The following is a 19,713-nucleotide window of genomic DNA, read 5'->3' as shown; positions in this document are numbered from 1 at the left end:
AACAAAAGAGAAAAACTAGCATCAACTAACACTCCAACACATAATGCCAATTGCGCTGAATATCAGAAAAGCTCACCCCCTTAAAATTTCCTAGTCCCACACACCAAAGAGAAGCCAAATAATGTATCTTTTCCCAAACCATCAACTAAGACAACTTATTCCCTAGAAAAATTCGCGCATTACGCTCCATCCGCAACCCCCAAGAGACTGCCAAAAAAAAGCACATTTGTAAAGCGCTGCCCTTTCCTTTTTCCTGCCAAATCCAGCAAAAGACACTGCCAAAAAGTCCTCCACTGTCTTAGAACTCACCCAATATTCGCCTAAAAGTGCCAGTAACTTAATCCAAACACTCCAAACATAGTCACAATGAATGAATGAGTGAGATGATGATTCTGAACAATCAAAGCAGAGAATTCATGTCTGGAGATATAGCCTTCAAATGTCTCCTGACCTGCAGCAAGTTATTGGTATCAAGGTCTTAAATTTCGATTTTGACTTAGATTTCGAAGCTCCAAAAGTACTGAAATTTCGATCTTGATTTGAAAAAAATAATGGAAATTAGTAGTAAATCATAAAATTCTTTTATGAAACTTTAGAAATGGTTAATAGACGTAATTACATAAGTTTTAGGACTAATATATTACAAATTAAATACATCTATGCTGTGTATGAGGTGGAAAAGTTTTAATATAATTTGTGTATAAGATAATGTGCATTATAATTATTCTGTTAATACAAATGAAATTTCTAAATCATTTAAATATTATTTATTATACAATTAATGATAATTTAGACATGAATGCTTAGATATAAAATGTTGTTGCGAGTTTATTTTTTCATATAATTTCAAAATCCCTTGTAACAATCTTTTTATTTCAATAAAAAAATAACATAAATTAAGAGAGAAATTTCACTTTGCTCCTAAATATCTCATTTGAATTTTGAGGAAATTTTGTTCTATAGTTAAAATTTCGACAAGTTTTGCAAAAAAAAAATTGAGATTTCAATCAATTTCGAATGATTTATTGAAATTTCAACAGAAATTATGTAAAATAGAAATCGACTATCATTTCGATTTCGAGGGTGATGGAAATTGGAAATTTCAGCGAAAATTTTGACCTATTCGTGGAAATTTAAGACCATGATTGGTATTAATTCTATGAAGTGCAACCAACTAGATAAAAGCCTTAATTTTAAAAGGACTTTGGCCTTCCAAATAGAGAGGAAAAGATAAATTAGACCTATTAAAAAATCACAAAAAAATTTCATGAATAAACCCTTGAAGGATCTAGAGACCAAGACCGCTTATCTTCCTCCAAAGAAAAATGATAGTTATTCAACAAGACTAGCAAAGAGAACAGCTCTACCATCTCCTTATCATTTAACGATCTATGAAAGTGGAAGTTCCAAGAAGGCAAAGTACCACCTGGGTCAACAACAAAAGAAGAAATTGACCCATCTTGTGTTGAGCTTAGGCGAAAAAGGCGTGGAAAAGAGGTGGACAAGCATTTCACAATTGTATAAGCAAATGAGAATCACCTGGTATATTGTAAAGCAATGTAGTTCATTACTAACACCTCCATAGGTAATGTGTGTTTAGTGAGGGAGGAAAGTAGGCTAAACATGTTTACAAAATCTGGTAAGTTTTACAATGATTGATAAACATTCACCCTCCCCTAAAGAGCTTTCTATGCTAATCTAGCTTAGACACTAGAAAACACAAAACTGACCGAGGAGTCATACTCTTATTATACACCAATGCATGAACACAATCAATGAATAAAACTTATATTATTATTTACATGATTGTTACCCATCTCATGTACACAAGACAAGCAGTCACATGCAATCATAATGCCTTGAACAAGTTGGGCTTGTGACACCGTGCCATGACCCAAAACGCACTGTGCTCCAGGTAACTATGATTCAAACCGAGACACTTGATGATTAGAAATATCAACTCCAAACCATTAAGACCTTAATCATATCTCCAAAGCAATTTTAGAATACAAATAGAAAAGAAAAAAAGGTCGCTTCAATAGTTGAGCATTTCTAATAACCTCACACCACTCTGTCCCCCACACCCCCCCTTGCGGGGAAAAAAGGAAAAATAAAAAAAACTAGACTCGAATTACCTAATTGAAGAGAATTATTTAACGAAATTATTTTCAAATTTTATATGTTAAAAATATTCATGCAAATTTTACAAAAATGGGACCATATTGAGTTTTAATATTGAAGTGCTTTAAATCTCAAATATCAATTTGAAGGTAATTTTGTATCATAGCTATGAAAAAATTTGTTAGAATTCAATATTTTGATTAATTTAATATGATTTGTGGAAATTTTGGTAAGTTTGGAATTTATCGTTTCAATTTTAAAGGTGGTGGAAAGTGGTATTTGATGTAAAGTTCGACAATCTTGTTGAAATTTAAGAAATATCTGTATGTTTTTGTTTTCGTTTATATTCCCATAGGGTAAAAGTTTAGGGCAAAAGAACAGAGCAAATTCGTGATTAAGATTGTGCTTTTTGCTGTTGAGATAAGCTATTGGAACAATTAGGTTATATTTGATTCACAAAATGTCTATTTCTAATAATAGACCTGTCATAATATAAAGATTTGTTAACTTACAAAGGAAGATGTGTTGTCATCATAAAGCAAACGGCAATAACCTAAGCTTGGAGTGACTTTTTTATTACATAATTTATATTCCCGATTTATTCCATTCTATTGCTAATAAGATATTCCATGAATCAAACCTAAGCTTGGAGTGTGCACGTTTTCATTTCTTTATTTCTACCTTTTGGCTTTTGTAGAAGAGAGGAAAGTCTTTGTGTAATATCTTATATACTATTATTATAATCTAACTGCTGAATGTGTTAATCTTGTGAATTTCCAAGAATACAAGCATCAATAAAATGGAAGATTTTTTACAAACAAAAATTTCTACAAGAGTTCATGTAGAGTGATTTGGAGCCTGTTCTAGCCCAAGGCCTTTTTGTTGTTTGTAAGAATAGGGTCATTTGCAATGGCAGCTGTTGCATCTCTTTACTTATTAAACCTATGGAACTAGGCCTTTTGAACTTGTTGCTCTGGTGACGATCAATGATTTTCTTTTTTTTTTTCTTGGATAAAGAAGATTCTTTTTTGTTCACGTTGATGGTAGTCTCCCCCATAAGCAATTTGGTTGAGTTAGAAAACTAAGAAGAAATAAATAAGCCCTCACAAAGGGTGTTTCATACTTTGAAAATGGAAATCCAAGATCATGTTTAGATCAATCCATTTTTTTTTTATATAGAAAAAGAAGAAGATTTATTGAAGAAGAAAGAATATACAAACAAAGGAGCATAAGTGATCCTCCTTATAAGACAACAAAATTAGAAAGAAAAAAAAAATATCAAAACAAAACTGCCATGTTGAAGATCTGAAAAAGATATCCCTTTAAAGCAACCAGTTATAGTAACCCACAAAGTACCATATTCTGAATCTTATCCCAGAGCTAGAGCATGACATCTTCCCTGTGAAGTTATGAGCATCAAGCATAGATCACTAAATGTTGTAAAAGTATTTAATTGCTTTTGTTTGGTTTGATTGTTTGTGTCATTTACTACGTCTATAGATCACTACATGTTGTAAAAGTATTTGATTGCTTTTGTTTGGTTTGATTGTTTGTGTCATTTACTACGCCTACCCATCCCCCCCACCACTAAAATCAACTAAAAAATTAAAAAAAAAATAGAAAGGAAAACCTGAAAGGAAAGAAAACACCATTTGCATTACATAAGAAAATAAATGAGACATTCGAAATTGTAATAACTATTGTGAAATTAAACTTATGAGTCATATAATGAAACTGTGGAAAGGGTAGTTCAACAAAGACTAAGATTAGAAACGGGGCTCTTTAAAAATCAATTTTGTTTTATGCTTGGGAGATCTATTACGGAAGCTATATATCTTTGAGAAGATTGATGGAAAAGTTTAGGAAAAAGAAGAGATACTTGTATATGGTTTTCATTGACACAGAGAAAGCGTATGATAGGATACCTAGGGAAATTCCATGGTGGGTTGTAGAAGAAAAGGGCACATGTAGTCGGTATATTTGATGTCATTAAGGATATGTATGAGGTAGTAGTGACTAGCATTAGGACTACGTGTGGAGAGGCTAGGAAATTTTTATTGACAATAGGTATACATCAAGGATGTGCTTAGGGCCCTGATCTCTTTTGCTCTGTTGATGGATGATCTTACTAGGAGTATCCAAAATGAGGCTCCATGGTCTATGTTGTTTGCAGATAATATTGTCTTGATCAATGAAACTATGGGTGGAGTAAAATCTAAGTTACAACTATTGAAAGAAGCTTTAGAATCTTGATGTTTTAGGATAAGAAGATACAAGATAGAATACAACAAACAAACAAACAAAATCAAGCCTTAGTCCCACTATGTGGGGTCAGCTATATGAATCTTTTTCCGCTAATTTATGCGATCATGGACCGTTTCTTTTGATAGATTCAAGGATATTAAATCCTTACTCACTATCTCCTCCTAAGTTATTTTAGGTCTACCACTACCCCTTCTACTGCTCCCCACAGTAATTAAGTCACTCTTCTTCAGGTGCACTATAAGACCTACGTCGCAAGTGTCCATACCATCTGAGTCGTCCCTCCCTTATCTTATCTTCTATAAGAGTTACACCTAACTTACCACGAATATGTTCATTCCTTAATTTATCTTTCAATGTTATACTACTCATTCATCTAAGCATTCTCATCTTGGCAACTTTTACTTTTTGGATATTATGTTTCTTCGTCGCCCAACATTCTGATCCATATAGCATAGTTGGTCTTATAGCTGTCCTATAAAACTTTCCTTTCAATTTTAAGGATATTCTACGATCACATAGCACACTTGAAGCACTTCTCCATTTTACCCAACCTACTTTAACTCTATGCATTACATCATCTTCAATTTCTCCTTCAGCTTGCATAATAGATCCAAGGTATTGAAATCTACAAATGCTATTTATTTCTTCATCATCAATTTTAACTTTGTCTCCAATATTCCTCCTATCATTACTAAAATTACATTTTATATATTATATTTTATTTCTATTTATCTTAAAGCCTCTAGATTCCAAAGTTTCTCTCCATAATTCTAACTCAGCCTCTATTCCGTCCCTAGTTTCGTCAATTAATACAATATCATCTGCAAACAACATACACCTTGGAACCTCCTTTCAAATACTCTTAGTCAATTTGGTCCATCACTAAAGCAAAAAGATGGACTCAAAGCAAATCCTTGATGTACACCTATGGTAATTGGAAATTCTCTAGTTTCTCCATCTATACTCCTTACACTAGTCATTATTCCATCGTACACATGGTCTTTAATTTCCATGAAACTATCGAAATTTCTGTCAAAATTTTCGATTTCCGTCACCTTCAAAATCGAAATTGCGGTTGATTTCCGTCTTGCATAATTTATGTAGAAATCTCAACGAATCATCCTAAATTTATCGAAATCTCAAAATTTTAGCGAAATTTGTCAAAATTTATCGAAACCTCGAGAGTGAAGTGAAATTTCTCTTTTAATTTATTTTATTGAAACAAAAGGTTATCACAAGTGCTTTTGAAATTATATGAAAAAATAAACTTATAGTAATATTTTATTTAACCATTCATGTCTAAATTATCAATATTTGTATAATAAATAATATTTAAATGATTTATGAATTTCATTTGCATTAACTGAATAAGTTTAATGTATATTATCTTACAAACATGTTTGATACACATACTATTTTACAACTTTTCCACCTCATACAAAATATAGATGTATTTAATTTGTAATATATTAGTCTTAAAACTTATATTTTTATGTTTGTTAACTATTTCTAAAGTTTCATAAAGAATTCCATGCTTTACTACTAGTTTCCGTTATTTTTTCAAATCGACATCGAAATCGAAATTTCCGTCGAAATTTCCATACTTTTGGAGCTTTGAAATTTGAGTTGAAATCGAAATTTCAGACCTTGATCATACATATCCTTAATTACATTGGTATACCTACAATATACACCCTTTTTTTCTAAAACCTACCATAGAACTTCCCTAGGTATCCTATCATATGCTTTCTCAAGGTCAATAAATATCATATGCAAGTCTCTCTTCTTTTCCCTAAACTTTTCCATTAATCTTTTTAAAAGATAAATAGCTTCTGTTGTAGATCTCCCAGGCAAAAAACCAAATTGATTTTCTGAGATCTTCGTTTCTAACCTTAATCTTTGTTCAACTACCCTTTCCCATAGTTTCATCGTATGACTCATAAGTTTAATTCCACGATAGTTATTACAATTTTGAATATCTCCTTTATTTTTGTATATAGGTATTAAAGTGCTTTTCCTCCATTTATCTGCCATTTTCTTAGTTTTTACAATTATATTAAATAAATTAGTTAACCATATAATTCTGTTATCACCCAAGCATTTCTAAACTTCAATTGGGATGTTATCTGGTCCCATAGCATTCCCATTATTCATCTTTTTTAGTGCCAACTTAACTTCGTTAACTCTAATTTTGTGAATAAATCTTATATTTTTAGTCTTTTCCTCATTTGACAATTCTAAGTTTAAGCCTCCTATTTGGTTTTCGTTTAACAACTTACTAAAGTAACTTCGCCATCTTTCTTTAATATCTTCGTCCTTAACCAAGACAATATCATCCTCACTTTTTATACATTTTACATTTCTTAAGTCCTTGCTCTTCCTTTCTTTAGCTTTAGCAAGTTTAAATATATCTCTTTTCCCTTCTTTTGTACCTAATCTATCATACAAACTATTAAATGATCTATATTTAGCTTCACTAACGGCCCTTTTTGCATCTTTTCTTGTCTCCTTATATTTTTCAAAGTTATCTCTGTTTCTACATTTTTGCCACGTTTTATACCAAATTATTTTTGCCTTTATGATTTTTCGTACATCTTTATCCCACTACCAACTCTCTTTGCTATTCGAGAATCTTTCCCTTGATTCACCTAAAATCTCTTTTGCTATCTTTTTAATAGAGCTAGTTAATCTATTCCAAAGAGTATTTGTATCTATCCCATCCTCTAAGGTCCAGTCCCCATCTTTGATCATTTTATTTTTAAATTTTATTATAAGATAGAATATATGAAATGTAATCTTAGTTATAATAGGACTATTGGTGAAAAGGTTAAAATTGATGGTCAAGAAATCAATAGCACTGCTAGATTTCGATACCTTGGATCTATTATGCAAGTTGGAGGAGAAATTGAAGAAGATGTAATGCATATAGTTAGAGTAGGTTGGGTAAAATGGAGAAGTCCTTCGAGCATGCTGTGTGATTTTAGAATACCCTTAAAATTAAAGGGGAAGTTTTATAGGACGACCATATGACCAAGTATGTTATATGTATTAGAATGTTGGGCAACTAAGGAACAATATCCACAAAGTAAAAGTTGTTGAGATGAGAATGCTAAGGTGGATGAGTGGTATAACGTTAAATATAAATTAAGGAATAAACATATTCGTGGTAAGTTGGTGTAGTTCCTGTAGAAGATAAGATAAAGGAGGGGAAACTCAAATGGTATGGACATTTGTAATGTAGGTCAAATAGTGCGCTAGTGAGGAGTAGTGAGCTAGTTACTATGAGGGCCAGTAGAAAGGGTAAGGGTAGACCTAAAATAACTTCGAATGGGATAGTGAGTAAAGATTTTAATAGCCCTGAATTTGTTAGAGGAAATTGCCCACGATCGTGTAAATTGGCAGAAAAGGATACATGTGGCCAACCCCAGCTAGTGGGACTTAAGGCTTGTTTTGTTGTTGTATTTTCAGATAGAGAATAAGAAAGTTATTGCTGCCGTCTTTATCAAATTTTAATATGTATCCTTGCACAAGTTCTTCTTTGGTGGAAAAGTAAAATCAAAATGACTCCATCGTAATTGGAAACTTTTTGTTTTAATTTGGTATGGTGCAATAATGAATTTCTTATTTTATTTTCTGCTTGTTTAAAACATTTGCTGCTATTGTAGGATTGTGAGGAGTTTAGGCTTGAAAGAGTTTTGAAGGATGCTGCCATGGAAGACAAAACTGTTATTTTAACAACTTTAAATGAAGCATGGGCAGCTCCAAATTCAGTAATTGATCTTTTCCTTGAGAGCTTCAGGATTGGAGATCACACGCGCAAACTTTTAAGCCATCTGGTGATTATTGCTTTGGATCAGAAGGCATTTTCTCGTTGTTTGGTCTTACACAACCATTGCTTTGCTTTAGTCACTGAAGGAGTGGATTTCTCCAGGGAAGCGTATTTTATGAGCCCTGATTACTTGAAGATGATGTGGAGAAGGATTGATTTCTTACGTTCTGTGCTTGAGATGGGGTACAACTTTGTTTTCACGGTACTCTCTCTCTCTCCCCCCCCCCCCCCAATTACTTTTGTGCATGCACATAAGCGCTCTTTGTGAACGTTGCTTATTTTGTTTATTTATTTTCTGTCAATATGAAAATTCCTTTTCTAATACATCTAAATCTTGACCAGTAAGCATTGACTCACATAATTGGTATTGGCATTTGAATAGATAACCTTAGTAGTAGTGTTCAATATACGAACAATAAACCAACTTTCGAGTTTAGATATGGTATGGTAGCTTAATGGCATTTCAAAATGATATCTAGATTGATTAAGAAAATGTAGAGATACATATTGTACTCTATTCTACTTAGCAAAGCCTTATTTGCAGCAAGTCTGCTTCAGGACTCCTTTTTGTTGATTTTGTGTAAGTTATATTATGGGCCTTGTCTGTTAAATTGTCATCATTTGTACATTTGCTCAAGCCCATCATTCTACTACTTTAAAAGGCATGGCATGTTATTGGAGGGTGATTATGTGGATTATAAGGATGACAATTTAATGAGTCATATCCCATCAGTTACTAATGTTGGTAGATATTTTGGTGTCAGTTCAGCCATAGTGTGTATTTTTTTGATTGAAGAAGATATTTTATTATGGAGAGCAAAAAGTACAACTACTCTTCTAAGTTGTATTTTTTCTCTTCTCCTTAATAAATTTCCTCTAAGAAAGGAAATCGCCCTTAAAAGATATAATAACAAAAAAACATAAAAGGAAAAAGAAAAGTACAGCCTGCCAATCACACCCGTAAATCAGAACAAGAAAGCCCTTTGAAACATGTTTCTGCAAAAGCCCAACAAGGAGGCCAGATGCTGAATTCTATCTCAAAGCATAATCAAAGGCATCCTCTTTGCCATAAAAATTGAGCATTCCACTCCAACCAGATCCCCAACAAAAACTGCAAAAATCCCACATTCTCACAGTGCCAATCTTTACACCTCCCAAAACCTGAAAATGATATAGCCAGAAACATCCTCCATTGGCTGTGGGTAAATCCAACTCTCTCCAAAATAAGTCAAGAACGTTATTCCACACCCTCCATGAAAAGGAGCAATGAAGGAACAGGTGAGAAACACATGGGGGCTTGAGAAAATAAGCTAAAAAAAGAGAAAACAATTGTTGATGGGTTTGCATTTTCCCTTCATCCATTTCACCTTAATGTCATCAAAGTAGGTTTTAAAGTGGGAAGAAGACACATGTTCAGATATTTAAATAATTCAATTACCAAACAATTGGGAACAATTTTGTGTTTATATTCGGATTCTGTTTTTTTTATTTTTATTTTAAAATCTGGTTCATTAGTTCAGAACTTGGTTCACTATTTCAAAATTAAAACTTATTTTTATCAAATGACCCATGACCATTCTAGTCAATGATTCAATTTACGGGGACAACCTTTCTGAATGTGGAGTTAAGGCTGTGCATATTATGCCCATTCCCAATATAATGTGGGAGCCTTGTGCACTGGGTGTTACATTTGGCCCCTGACCCTTAATGAGAGACTCTAATAGCTCTCCAAATCTAGCTAGATAAATGGTTTCCAAACTATTTAAATGTTTGATGCTGATAATATAGAATTGGGTGTTATTAATGCTTTGATTGGTAGAGCTATAAATCAAGGACTGGTATATGGAGTTTGGTGATTATCTAGTTGAATCCATCATTTCAGGGTTTGAGGAGTTGTGGAATCATTATGAAAATGATCCATTAATTTTACCTTAATTGTTGCTGAATAATGTGGGGCATAACTTGCATGATGATTGTTAATTTAAAGGTATTGAAGAGTTCAATTGATAATTTTTGGAAGTTTTGGGATATTGCGGTATCTGGGTTTTGGAGGACATTCTTCTCTTTTTGTCTTGGCCAATGTTTTAAAAGATATCAATTCTGGAATGACCAGCAGACTCTTCTGATTAATTTCTTTTTGCTTTCGTTTTCTTCTGTTTTCTGTTTCTGTTTCTGTTTCTATTGAGATATATATCCATTTGGGTTACTGTCTGGAGGATTCTGGTTCTGTTATATTAGGTACAAGAGTGACTCTAGACAGTGAATAACTTCCTGAAACCTGTTTTCATGGCTCAATCTAATTGATTGCTTAGATCTCATCTTCCTTGTGTGACCGCTCATTCCTTCTCTTGTTCAAGTGTTTGTGTGGATGCAACTATATTGGTTGCATGCTATGTACTGTTTCAAGTACTGTTTCAGAAGTGTTGCCCTTCTTGTCATCATGTAAGAACAAGTGCTGTACGGTACGGTGCTTGATAGTAACTGGAGCACCGTGTAGTGATTTCTTCATGCAGTTTTTCTGCAAGTTGACTCTGGATTTGACTCATAATGCTCACATCTGAACTCCTTTTTAGCATGACAGGCTGCTGCTGACAGTTGTTCTTCTCTGTCTTTATTATAAAGTGACATATGCTGCTCCTTCTGGTGATCTATAATTTTGAAGTCACCCTTTGTGCTGTTGCTCATGTTCTCTTTTAGCTTTGTGAAGGGCTGTTGTAATTGTTTCTTCCCTTGGCTTCTTAGTGGAAAAGGTTGAAGTACTGTTACATGTTACATGGATGTGGGATAGATATCGGGTTAGATCATTTAATCTCCAAATCTTAGGATATGAGAATATAAACTGAACTTTTCATGGTGTCAATTATTTGTCTAGTGGTGAATGGCTTATGGATAATTTTAGGCAATCATATCCTGCTCAAATATTTAGAAACTAGGGATTTTGGTTTAATTTGGGAAATATGGATGTTTTATGATTATTATTATTTTTTTAAATTTTAGGTGTTATTCTGGATATTTTAAGTTACTTTGGGATTATTTCGCAATGTTTTTGATTGTTTATGTTTAGATTTTTTTAGTTTCCTATAAATATTGGCTTATGGATATAATGGATTATTGGAGTGTTTTAAAAGATGGTGTAACTGTGTAAGGCAAGGCTTCTTAACAAGTGAGGCATAAGCCTTCGGGCTTTGAGGTGCAAGCCTCAAGGCTTTGAGGCATTAGCTTTTTGAGAATTTTATTTCCAGGTAAAAATATATAAAGAAATTACTTTAAAAAATAAAGAAAAAAAGAAATTACAAATAAAATATAAAAAAGAAAAAGTCATGTTAGTTGTGAACTACTTGTTGGCCATTTAAAAAAAAGAAAAACTAGAATTCATTAATAAATCTTACCAAAAGATAGGTATAAGTATAACATTACAAAGGTCAATTTTTTTCAAGATCTAAGATGCAACTCTCAATTATTTTGGAGAGGTTGAGGTTCAAGTGTTTTAGAGACAACTCATATTATATATTACTACATTCCTTTCGTATAAACACAATTAAAGTTTTCTAGTTAATTCTAATTTGAGTTCATGGCCCCCAAAATGCATAAGCCTCAACTGAAAAGGTGAAAAAGGCATGCCTCAGTTTTTAGTTGTTGACTTTTTTGAGATTTGATCATCGGACTAAGCCTCAAGCATTTTAGGCATGCCTTGTCTTGAGGTAAGCTTCAAGGTGAGCCTCGATTGAGCCTTTTAAAGCCTTGGATTATTTAATTGGATGTAGTTGGAACTTCTGCCTAAGCTTTTATCTGTGTCTAAGATTCTAATTCTCTTCCTCTATGTCAACTCCATCTCTGTCTCTTGGCATCACTGTCTTTCTTTCATCCTTCTTTCTATTTTACCTCTCAATCCTCCTCCTCCTCTCTCTCTCCCTCTCTCTCTCCTTTGTCCACTATCCATACACCCTGCCATCAACTTTACCTTAGCTGTTCAGTCGCTGCCTTCCATTCCAGCCATCACTATTGCACCAAAATCCATTCAATTCAAACACAGGCCACAATCCAATGTTCAGGTCAGAGACACCAAAAACAAGAAAACAAGTGGATTTGTTGCTGCAACGAGGAAGAACATCAGATGCGCTGAACCAGAAAAGAAAATTCATTGTTGCTATGACAGAGAAGACAGCAGCACGTGCATGCTTATTAAAAACCCAAGGAAAAAGAAAAAGAAAGATAAAATCCTGCTGCCAGTGAAGAAAGAGCCACAAAAAGAAGGGTTGCTGCTTTGAAGTTTATAGCTGGAAAGGAGCTTCTGCTCTGCTAGAACTTTGCCAGGAAGCTTTGTCAAAATCAATCCTCAGTTTTTCACCATGACGAATCTATCATTGAAGGCCTTCGACTTTGAAGCCTTCTGATCATCACAGCTTTTGCACTGTCCTCTGCCATCTCCATCATCAAGTCTGTTTGCATCATCGCCACTGCTCCCACTCCACCCAGCCCTGTGCCTCCACAACTCGGTCCATATGAATATCCCATTCAGTTCCCTAATTTTTCAATCCTTATTTATTCCATGAAAAAAGTGGGATACTTCAAAGCATTTGGTTATTAAGAAGTTGGCAATTCTCAATGAGGAACTGAACCTATTCGTCCCTTGGATTTGATGGTTGTTTAGACCCTTAATTTTTCTTAGATTGGCTAATCAACATAAGGAGCTATTTTGAAAGGAATTTCTGATTGACAAATCATCCAATTTGATTGATCAAGACTATTTGGAATGGAAAATGATAAAGGAGGAAACTTTTTCGGCTTTGTGATGATCACCAAGACTGGCGAAACACTTAATGGGCAGTCTGAATGGAGATGACGACTTAATGGGTCTGCTCGAAAAAATAATTTTGTGAGGACAATGAAAAGGAAATGCGAGGGAATTCACTTTGTTTGGTTAGCAACTATTAGAGGTTATTTATGTCTTTTAGTATTATTATTATTATTAAATGTGTTAGTATGTCAATTAGTGAGAGTTAGTAAGGGTATTATTGTCATTAGAATGTATTTAATTTGTATTTTAAATAGAGGGAGATGCCTATCTGCAAGTTAGGTCATTCATTTAGTGAAAATCTCAACATTGTATCAGAGCATGATCCAACCTAAACCCTATCATATTCAACCATTGCTGGAAAAACACATTCCCGTCACTGCCCTTCTCAGATCCACCTCCATCCTTCATTATTTCACAAAACCAACCATATAGCCAAAAACAGAACCCTCCGAACCCTACCCCAGAAAAACCCCATCGCTGGAAACAGCTCCATGCACCCCCATGGGCAGCCAACTGTCGGCAGTGCTGACCCTATGCACTGGCGCATGAGAGAGGCTTCCGGCCACCTTTTTTTTTTTTCCCTCTGCCATGTTCTAATTCCCTCTCTAGACAATATTATCAAGCTGTTAGACATGTTTTTTGTCCAAAGATCCATCCTTTTTCGACCACGCACTTGTGGTAATATGTTAGTTTTTGTTCGGTGCTTGTAAAGGATTCTTTGTTGGTTTCTTGGAGCAATGACAGTGTTTGCAAGTTAAGATTGTGAGGCTGTGGCAGTGCTATCTCAGTTGGTAAGTCATTCACCTTGTCGTGGTTGTGTCGGTGCTTCACATAGTTTGTGATTGCCCCAATTAGTTTTGATTGTTTGACATTGGTGTGGCTGCAAGTTTGTGAGTGTTGGGATGGGGTCTATGAGTCCCAAAAATATGTTTCCTTTCATCACTGCCATAGATAACGACTCAAAAGTTGGATGAAAAGAATCATGTTCAGTGGTCTAAAGCTGTTTGGGTTTATTTAGTAAGATTAGGAAAATCTAACCACTTGCTCCAATCTGATCCTTCTAATGAGAAGAGAAAAGAAGTGTGAATTCAAGAAGATGGCTTGATTGTTTCTCTCTTGTGGAATTTGATGGATCTACAAATTGCACAGATGTGTGTGCATTTAGATACGTGCAAGGAGATTTGGGATTATGCCTAGCTTTCATACTCCAGTAACATTACATGTATTCATGATTTATCTCAAGAGTACTTTTAGTTACAACAAGAAGATAGGAACATTGCAGATTATTTTAGAGTGACGAAGCGTATTCATGTGGAGCTTAATGTCGTGCAACCTATAACCACTGACATTCGTGAGATGCAGAAGCAGAGGGAGCGGATGACAATTCTTCGGGTTTTAGTGGGCTCAAGACCCGAGTTTAAGGCAGTCCAGTCCTAGATAGTAGTGCAAAGTTTTTGTCATTTGTTGATGTTTATTCTCACGTCCTTCGTGCTTTCTTTAGCATGCACTCTCCTGATTTTGCATTTGGCTCGGAAAGGACAACCTTTGCTACATAGGGTGATTCTAGTTCTCTACCAAACAACTGTAGAAGTTATTGAGGTGGTTAGAGTGGTTGTGGTGGTAAAGATGGACGAGGTAAAGGCACTCCTTGCAAGTGCACTCATTGTGGACAAAGTAATCATACTATTGAGTAGTGTTTGGATCTCCACGATAGAACTTTATGTGTTGCCAATGCAGCCACCACCGACTTCACACCTTTGGGGGCAGCGGCCACCACCAACTCCACACCTTTGGGTTGAGTGGGGGGCAATGTAATGTATCCATGTTAGAGGAAGAATATTCCAAGTTCCAGCAGTATCAAGCGTCACAACAAGCTTCTCTTCCCACATCTCTTGCCTAAACAGGTAATCTCACAATATGCCTACCATCTAATACTTCTCGCCCTCGTCCTTGGGTCATGGGCTCTGTTGCCATTGATCATATTACAAGTATACCTAATTTCTTCTCCACTCTTTAATATCTTGTAAAGTTACCTTGTGCTACTCTCGTTGATGGATCCACCACTGTTGTTGAGGGAATTGGGACTATAAATCCCACTTCGTCTATTTCTCTTCCTTTGGTTTTGTATATCCCTAAATTTCCTTTCAATTTCATGTTTGTTAGGAAGATTACTAAATCCATGAATTGTTTTGTGACATTCTTCCCTCATTGTAGCATAAAGAATCAAAAGGAAAAAGGGACTAAACAGGAAGAGGAAGAAATCTTGTTACATTACATTACAAAACATTAATAATTTTCCCTCTTTTGGGGAGGTTCCCAGTCTTCTCCTCTTCTTGCATCCTCCACAACCCAATCGAAACATTGCAAACTAATTCTCCTTTAATTATCTTTATTCACCTTTATTCTCTCTTTCTTCTCGTCTATTCAGGTGTGTGTCCTTTGTTCATCAACTAACTCTTGGGGTGCATAAGTTGGATCCTCGTGCTATAAAATGTGTCTTTTTGGGCTACTCATATACTTAAAAGGGATATTGTTTTTATAGTCCTGTGCTGCATTGTTTCTTTGTTTTTTCCAATGTTACCTTCTTTGAGTCTACACCTTACTACACCCAGTCCCTGAGTGCTTTTAAGCTAAATGAGTCTCTTCCTATACCTAATCTTTTAGACTCTACCTTGCTAGCCTTGCCCAACCAACCATCTGAGTCTCTATGTAGTTCGAGTCTTTCTCATCGTCTTGATTATCTTAATTTGTAGGTGTATTCATGATGGTAGCTCCAAGGAAGAAAGTTCCCTCTAGCTTCTATTACCATGCCTTTGGTTTCCTAGTTTGATGATCATATTTCCCATGATGTTGATCCTCCCATTGCTGTTTGGAAAGGTCAACTCACATGTACTCAACATCCCATTTCCAACTATGTTATGACTTTTTATCACCCTCCTATTATTGCTTTGTTATTGCTCTATCATCTACAACCCTTCCTAAATTTGTTTCGGAAGCCTTAGCCCACTCTGGGTGGAGGAATGCTATGGTTGAAGAGATGAATGCTTTATAGGACAATGACACTTGGGACTTGGTATCTGTTCTTCCTAACAAGTTTGTGGCTGGTTGTCGCTGGGTTTACACTGTGAAAGTCAACCCTAATGGTTTTATGACTTGTCTAAAGGCTTGTCTTGTTTCTAAAAGGTATACTAAGGTGTTTGGTTTGGATTATTTTGACGCTTTTTCGCCGGTTGTCAAAACTTGCATCAGTACATTTGTTCACTCCTTGGCTACTATTTGTCCCTGACCTTTGCATCAGTTAGATCTGAAAAATGCTCTCTTGCATGGTGACTTTGAGGAGGTCTATATGGAGCAACCACTTGGGTTTGTTGCTTAGGGGGAGTTAAGCTTAGTATGTTGGCTCAAGAAGGCACTGTATGATTTAAAACAATTTCCTAGAGCATGGTTTGGTTGTTTCAATGTTATAATCCTTAGAGTTTGGTCTTTGATAGTGTGCAGTGGATCATTCTGTGTTTTATCGTCATACTTCATTGGGTAGGATCCTTCTTGTTTTATATGTGGATGATATATTATTATAGGAGATGATGATAAAGGTATTCAAAGTCTCAAACTTTCTCTATAGACTAAGTTTCAAACCAAAGATTTGGGACCTTTGAAATACTTCTTGGATATAAAGTATCTAGATCTTGTATGGGAACTATTTTGTCATAGAGGAAGTGTGTTCTTGATTTGTTGGTTTAAACTGGATTGTTGGGATCTAAACCAGTTGATACACTCCTGGATCCTAGCAGCAAGTTAGTGTCGGATTTGAGCGATTTGCTGTATAATCCTGGACAATATTGGAGACTTTGTTGGAAAGTTGAATTATCTGGCAGTCACTTGGCTAGATATATCTTTTGCAACAAGTGTTGTAAGTCAATTTTTAGATTCTCTTAGGACAAGTCATTGGGATGCAGTAATTCGCAATTTTGAGATATCTCAAAGGTGTACTTGGGAAAGGCCTTTTATATCGTGATCAGGATCACACTTATATCTATGGATATATGGATGCAAATTGGGTTGGGTTGCCTTCGGACTGGAGATCCACAATCAAGTACTATATCTTGGTTGGTGATAATTTGGTTTCTTGGAAGAGTAAAAAACAAACTGTAGTGGTCAGGTCAAGACGTCAAGTGCTGCATCATAATATAGAGCTATGACCCATACTACTTGTGAACTTGTCTGGTTGAAGAACATGTTAGAAGAATTGGGTTTTTTACATTCGCAGCCGATAAAGTTGATGTGCGATAATCAAGCTGCTCTTCACATAGCCTCCATCCTGGTCTTTCGTGAGCGGACTAAGCATATTGAAGTTGGTTGCCACTTTGTATAGGAGAAACTTGTGTAGAAGCTCATTACTACTGCTTATGTGAAGTCTGATGTGCAGCTTGTTGATTTGTTTGCCAAAGCTTTGAGCAATGCTCATGTTAAATTTATTTGTAACAAGCTAGGAGCATTTGACATTTTGCTCCAGCTTGAGGGGGAGTGCTAGAGGTTATTTGTGTCTTTTAGTATTATTATTATTATTATTATTATTATTATTATTAAGTGTTAATATGTTTATTAGTGAGAGTAAGGGTATTATTGTCATTAGAATGTATTTAATTTGTACTATAAATAGAGGGAGAGACCTATCTTCAAGTTAGGTAATTCATTTAATCAAAATCTCAACGGCAAAAGAACAAGAAAATATATATATATATGATATAGTAATGAGCAAAATTTGATTTTATACATCACCTAATTTTCATTTATGTTTCGATAAATTCTCTGTGCCAGTATCACCTAGAGAAGGAAATGCATAGAATATAATTTTCTTTCTTGTTTTCTTTTCTTTTCCTTTTTCCTCATAAAATCTTTTATCTAATTAGAGCAGCCCAAGTTTCCCTTTGGTGCTGATTTGAGCCTGCAGTTTGGTGGCATTTGACACTTTCGCATGCATCATATGCTACTGCTGTCTCCAATTGTAGAATTTTTAGTTTTTATTGCCAAAATTTTTCATTATAGCGCCAAATTTGTGCGCGTAATAGTTTTCATGTTTTTCGTAATAACTGCCGTTGTGGTTGGTTTTCCTCCCCCAGGATGCTGATGTCATGTGGTTCAGGGACCCATTTCCACGCTTTGATTTGGATGCAGATTTCCAGATTGCATGTGATCATTACTTTGGCACATCGAATGATGTTGAAAACACACCCAATGGCGGGTTCAACTATGTGAAGTCCAATAACCGGTCAATAGAATTTTACAAGTTCTGGCACGCCTCGAGCAAAATTCACCCAGGATACCATGATCAAGATGTCCTCAATATGATCAAACATGATCCTTTTATCACAGAAATTGGACTGAAAATGAGATTTTTGGATACCGCCTACTTTGGTGGGCTTTGTGAGCCTAGCAAAGATTTGAGTCAAGTCTGTACAATGCATGCGAACTGTTGTCTCGGTCTGGATAGCAAGCTTCATGATCTCAGAATTATGCTTCAGGATTGGAAGCAATTTATGACCTTGCCACCAAATATGAAGAGATCTTCAACCATGTCTTGGAGGGTTCCACAGAACTGCAGGTAAGCCTTCTTCAGCGTGTGATGTCTAGATTTGTGGAATGAGTATGTGCAATATAGTCATGGATCATTAATTCCCTTTTTTGAGAATTTTCTGATGAATATTTATATTTTTAAATTTTTTTGCAGTCTTGATGCTCTCCGCCATTATGATTCCCCCCAAATACCAGGAATGGGAAAATTGATTTGAATTCGATAGCAATGTATGTATCCTTATTAGCATCTTTTCCATGGAGGTCGACATGTGAATTTTCAGGTTTATAGCAATGTGTAGAATGAATTTCATTGATTTTGATTTTTTTTTTTTTTTAATGAATCCCACATGATACGTAGCTCAATATGAATATCCATTTGTATATATAAATTTTGGCATTGTTGAGTTAAAAATTTTGGTCATAATGAATTTCAGCGCTGTTCCTTGGTGGGAAGCCTATGTTTTGCCCTGCGGATGACCACGTACATGTACTTGTACCAAGAATAAAGAAGTTTGGCCTGCTTTTGTGTCCAATAATTCAATACTAATTTGAAAAATTTATTAACTCATGAAAAACATTTATTTTTTCAATAAAATTATTTATTAGTATTTATTATTATTATTATTATTATTAAAAAGAAGGTTTTGGAATGAAAAACTCCAGTCCTATTTATTAGAGGGAGGATCTTTATGAGTATTGTCCGAAATTGTAAAGAGTGGAAGCCACTGGACTGTCGGGTGAGAAAGGGGACTATATGCCTGAACTGAATTCTTGCGGGAACTGGAAGAATAGGACATGTATTTGCAGTGCTTTTTAGGATGAAATATTAAAAATCAATTGTTCTTTTAATCTAGTTAATCTACTGCAAATTCACAATGTGATATAAAAAAATCAATTATTCTTTTAATCTAGTGAATCTCCTTCTCCTTCTTGTTCTCCTTTATTTGTTTCCTTCTTCTTTTGGCCGACAAGGATGTACTTTGCGGCATTTATGAAAGAATAAAGTCCATTTTTATTATATGGTTGTTCTTATTGTGTTAATCCTATTCTTTTAAAAATGGTACCTTTATGATATGCTTGCAAAAGTCCATGTATTTCTCTTCTTTTTTTTTTTGTTGATTTTACA

General features: G+C 34.9%; 1 protein-coding gene across 1 annotated transcript in view; it reads left to right on the top strand.

The window, feature by feature from the left end:
• Positions 1 to 19,055, top strand: part of LOC131154024 (uncharacterized protein At4g15970-like) — a 36,990-nt gene extending 17,935 nt beyond the window's left edge. The window contains exons 2-4 of the mRNA XM_058106482.1: positions 8,052 to 8,417; positions 18,134 to 18,615; positions 18,742 to 19,055. Coding sequence (XP_057962465.1) covers positions 8,052 to 8,417; positions 18,134 to 18,615; positions 18,742 to 18,802 — 909 coding nt within the window. The 3' untranslated portion in view covers positions 18,803 to 19,055. The remainder of the gene's footprint in view (positions 1 to 8,051; positions 8,418 to 18,133; positions 18,616 to 18,741) is intronic.
• Positions 19,056 to 19,713: the final 658 nt, after the last annotated feature.

Source organism: Malania oleifera, chromosome 4 (assembly GCF_029873635.1).
Source record: "Malania oleifera isolate guangnan ecotype guangnan chromosome 4, ASM2987363v1, whole genome shotgun sequence".
NCBI lineage: Eukaryota > Viridiplantae > Streptophyta > Magnoliopsida > Santalales > Ximeniaceae > Malania > Malania oleifera.
Note: the sequence above shows the minus strand (reverse complement) of the source record. Positions and strands in the feature narration are given on the sequence as shown.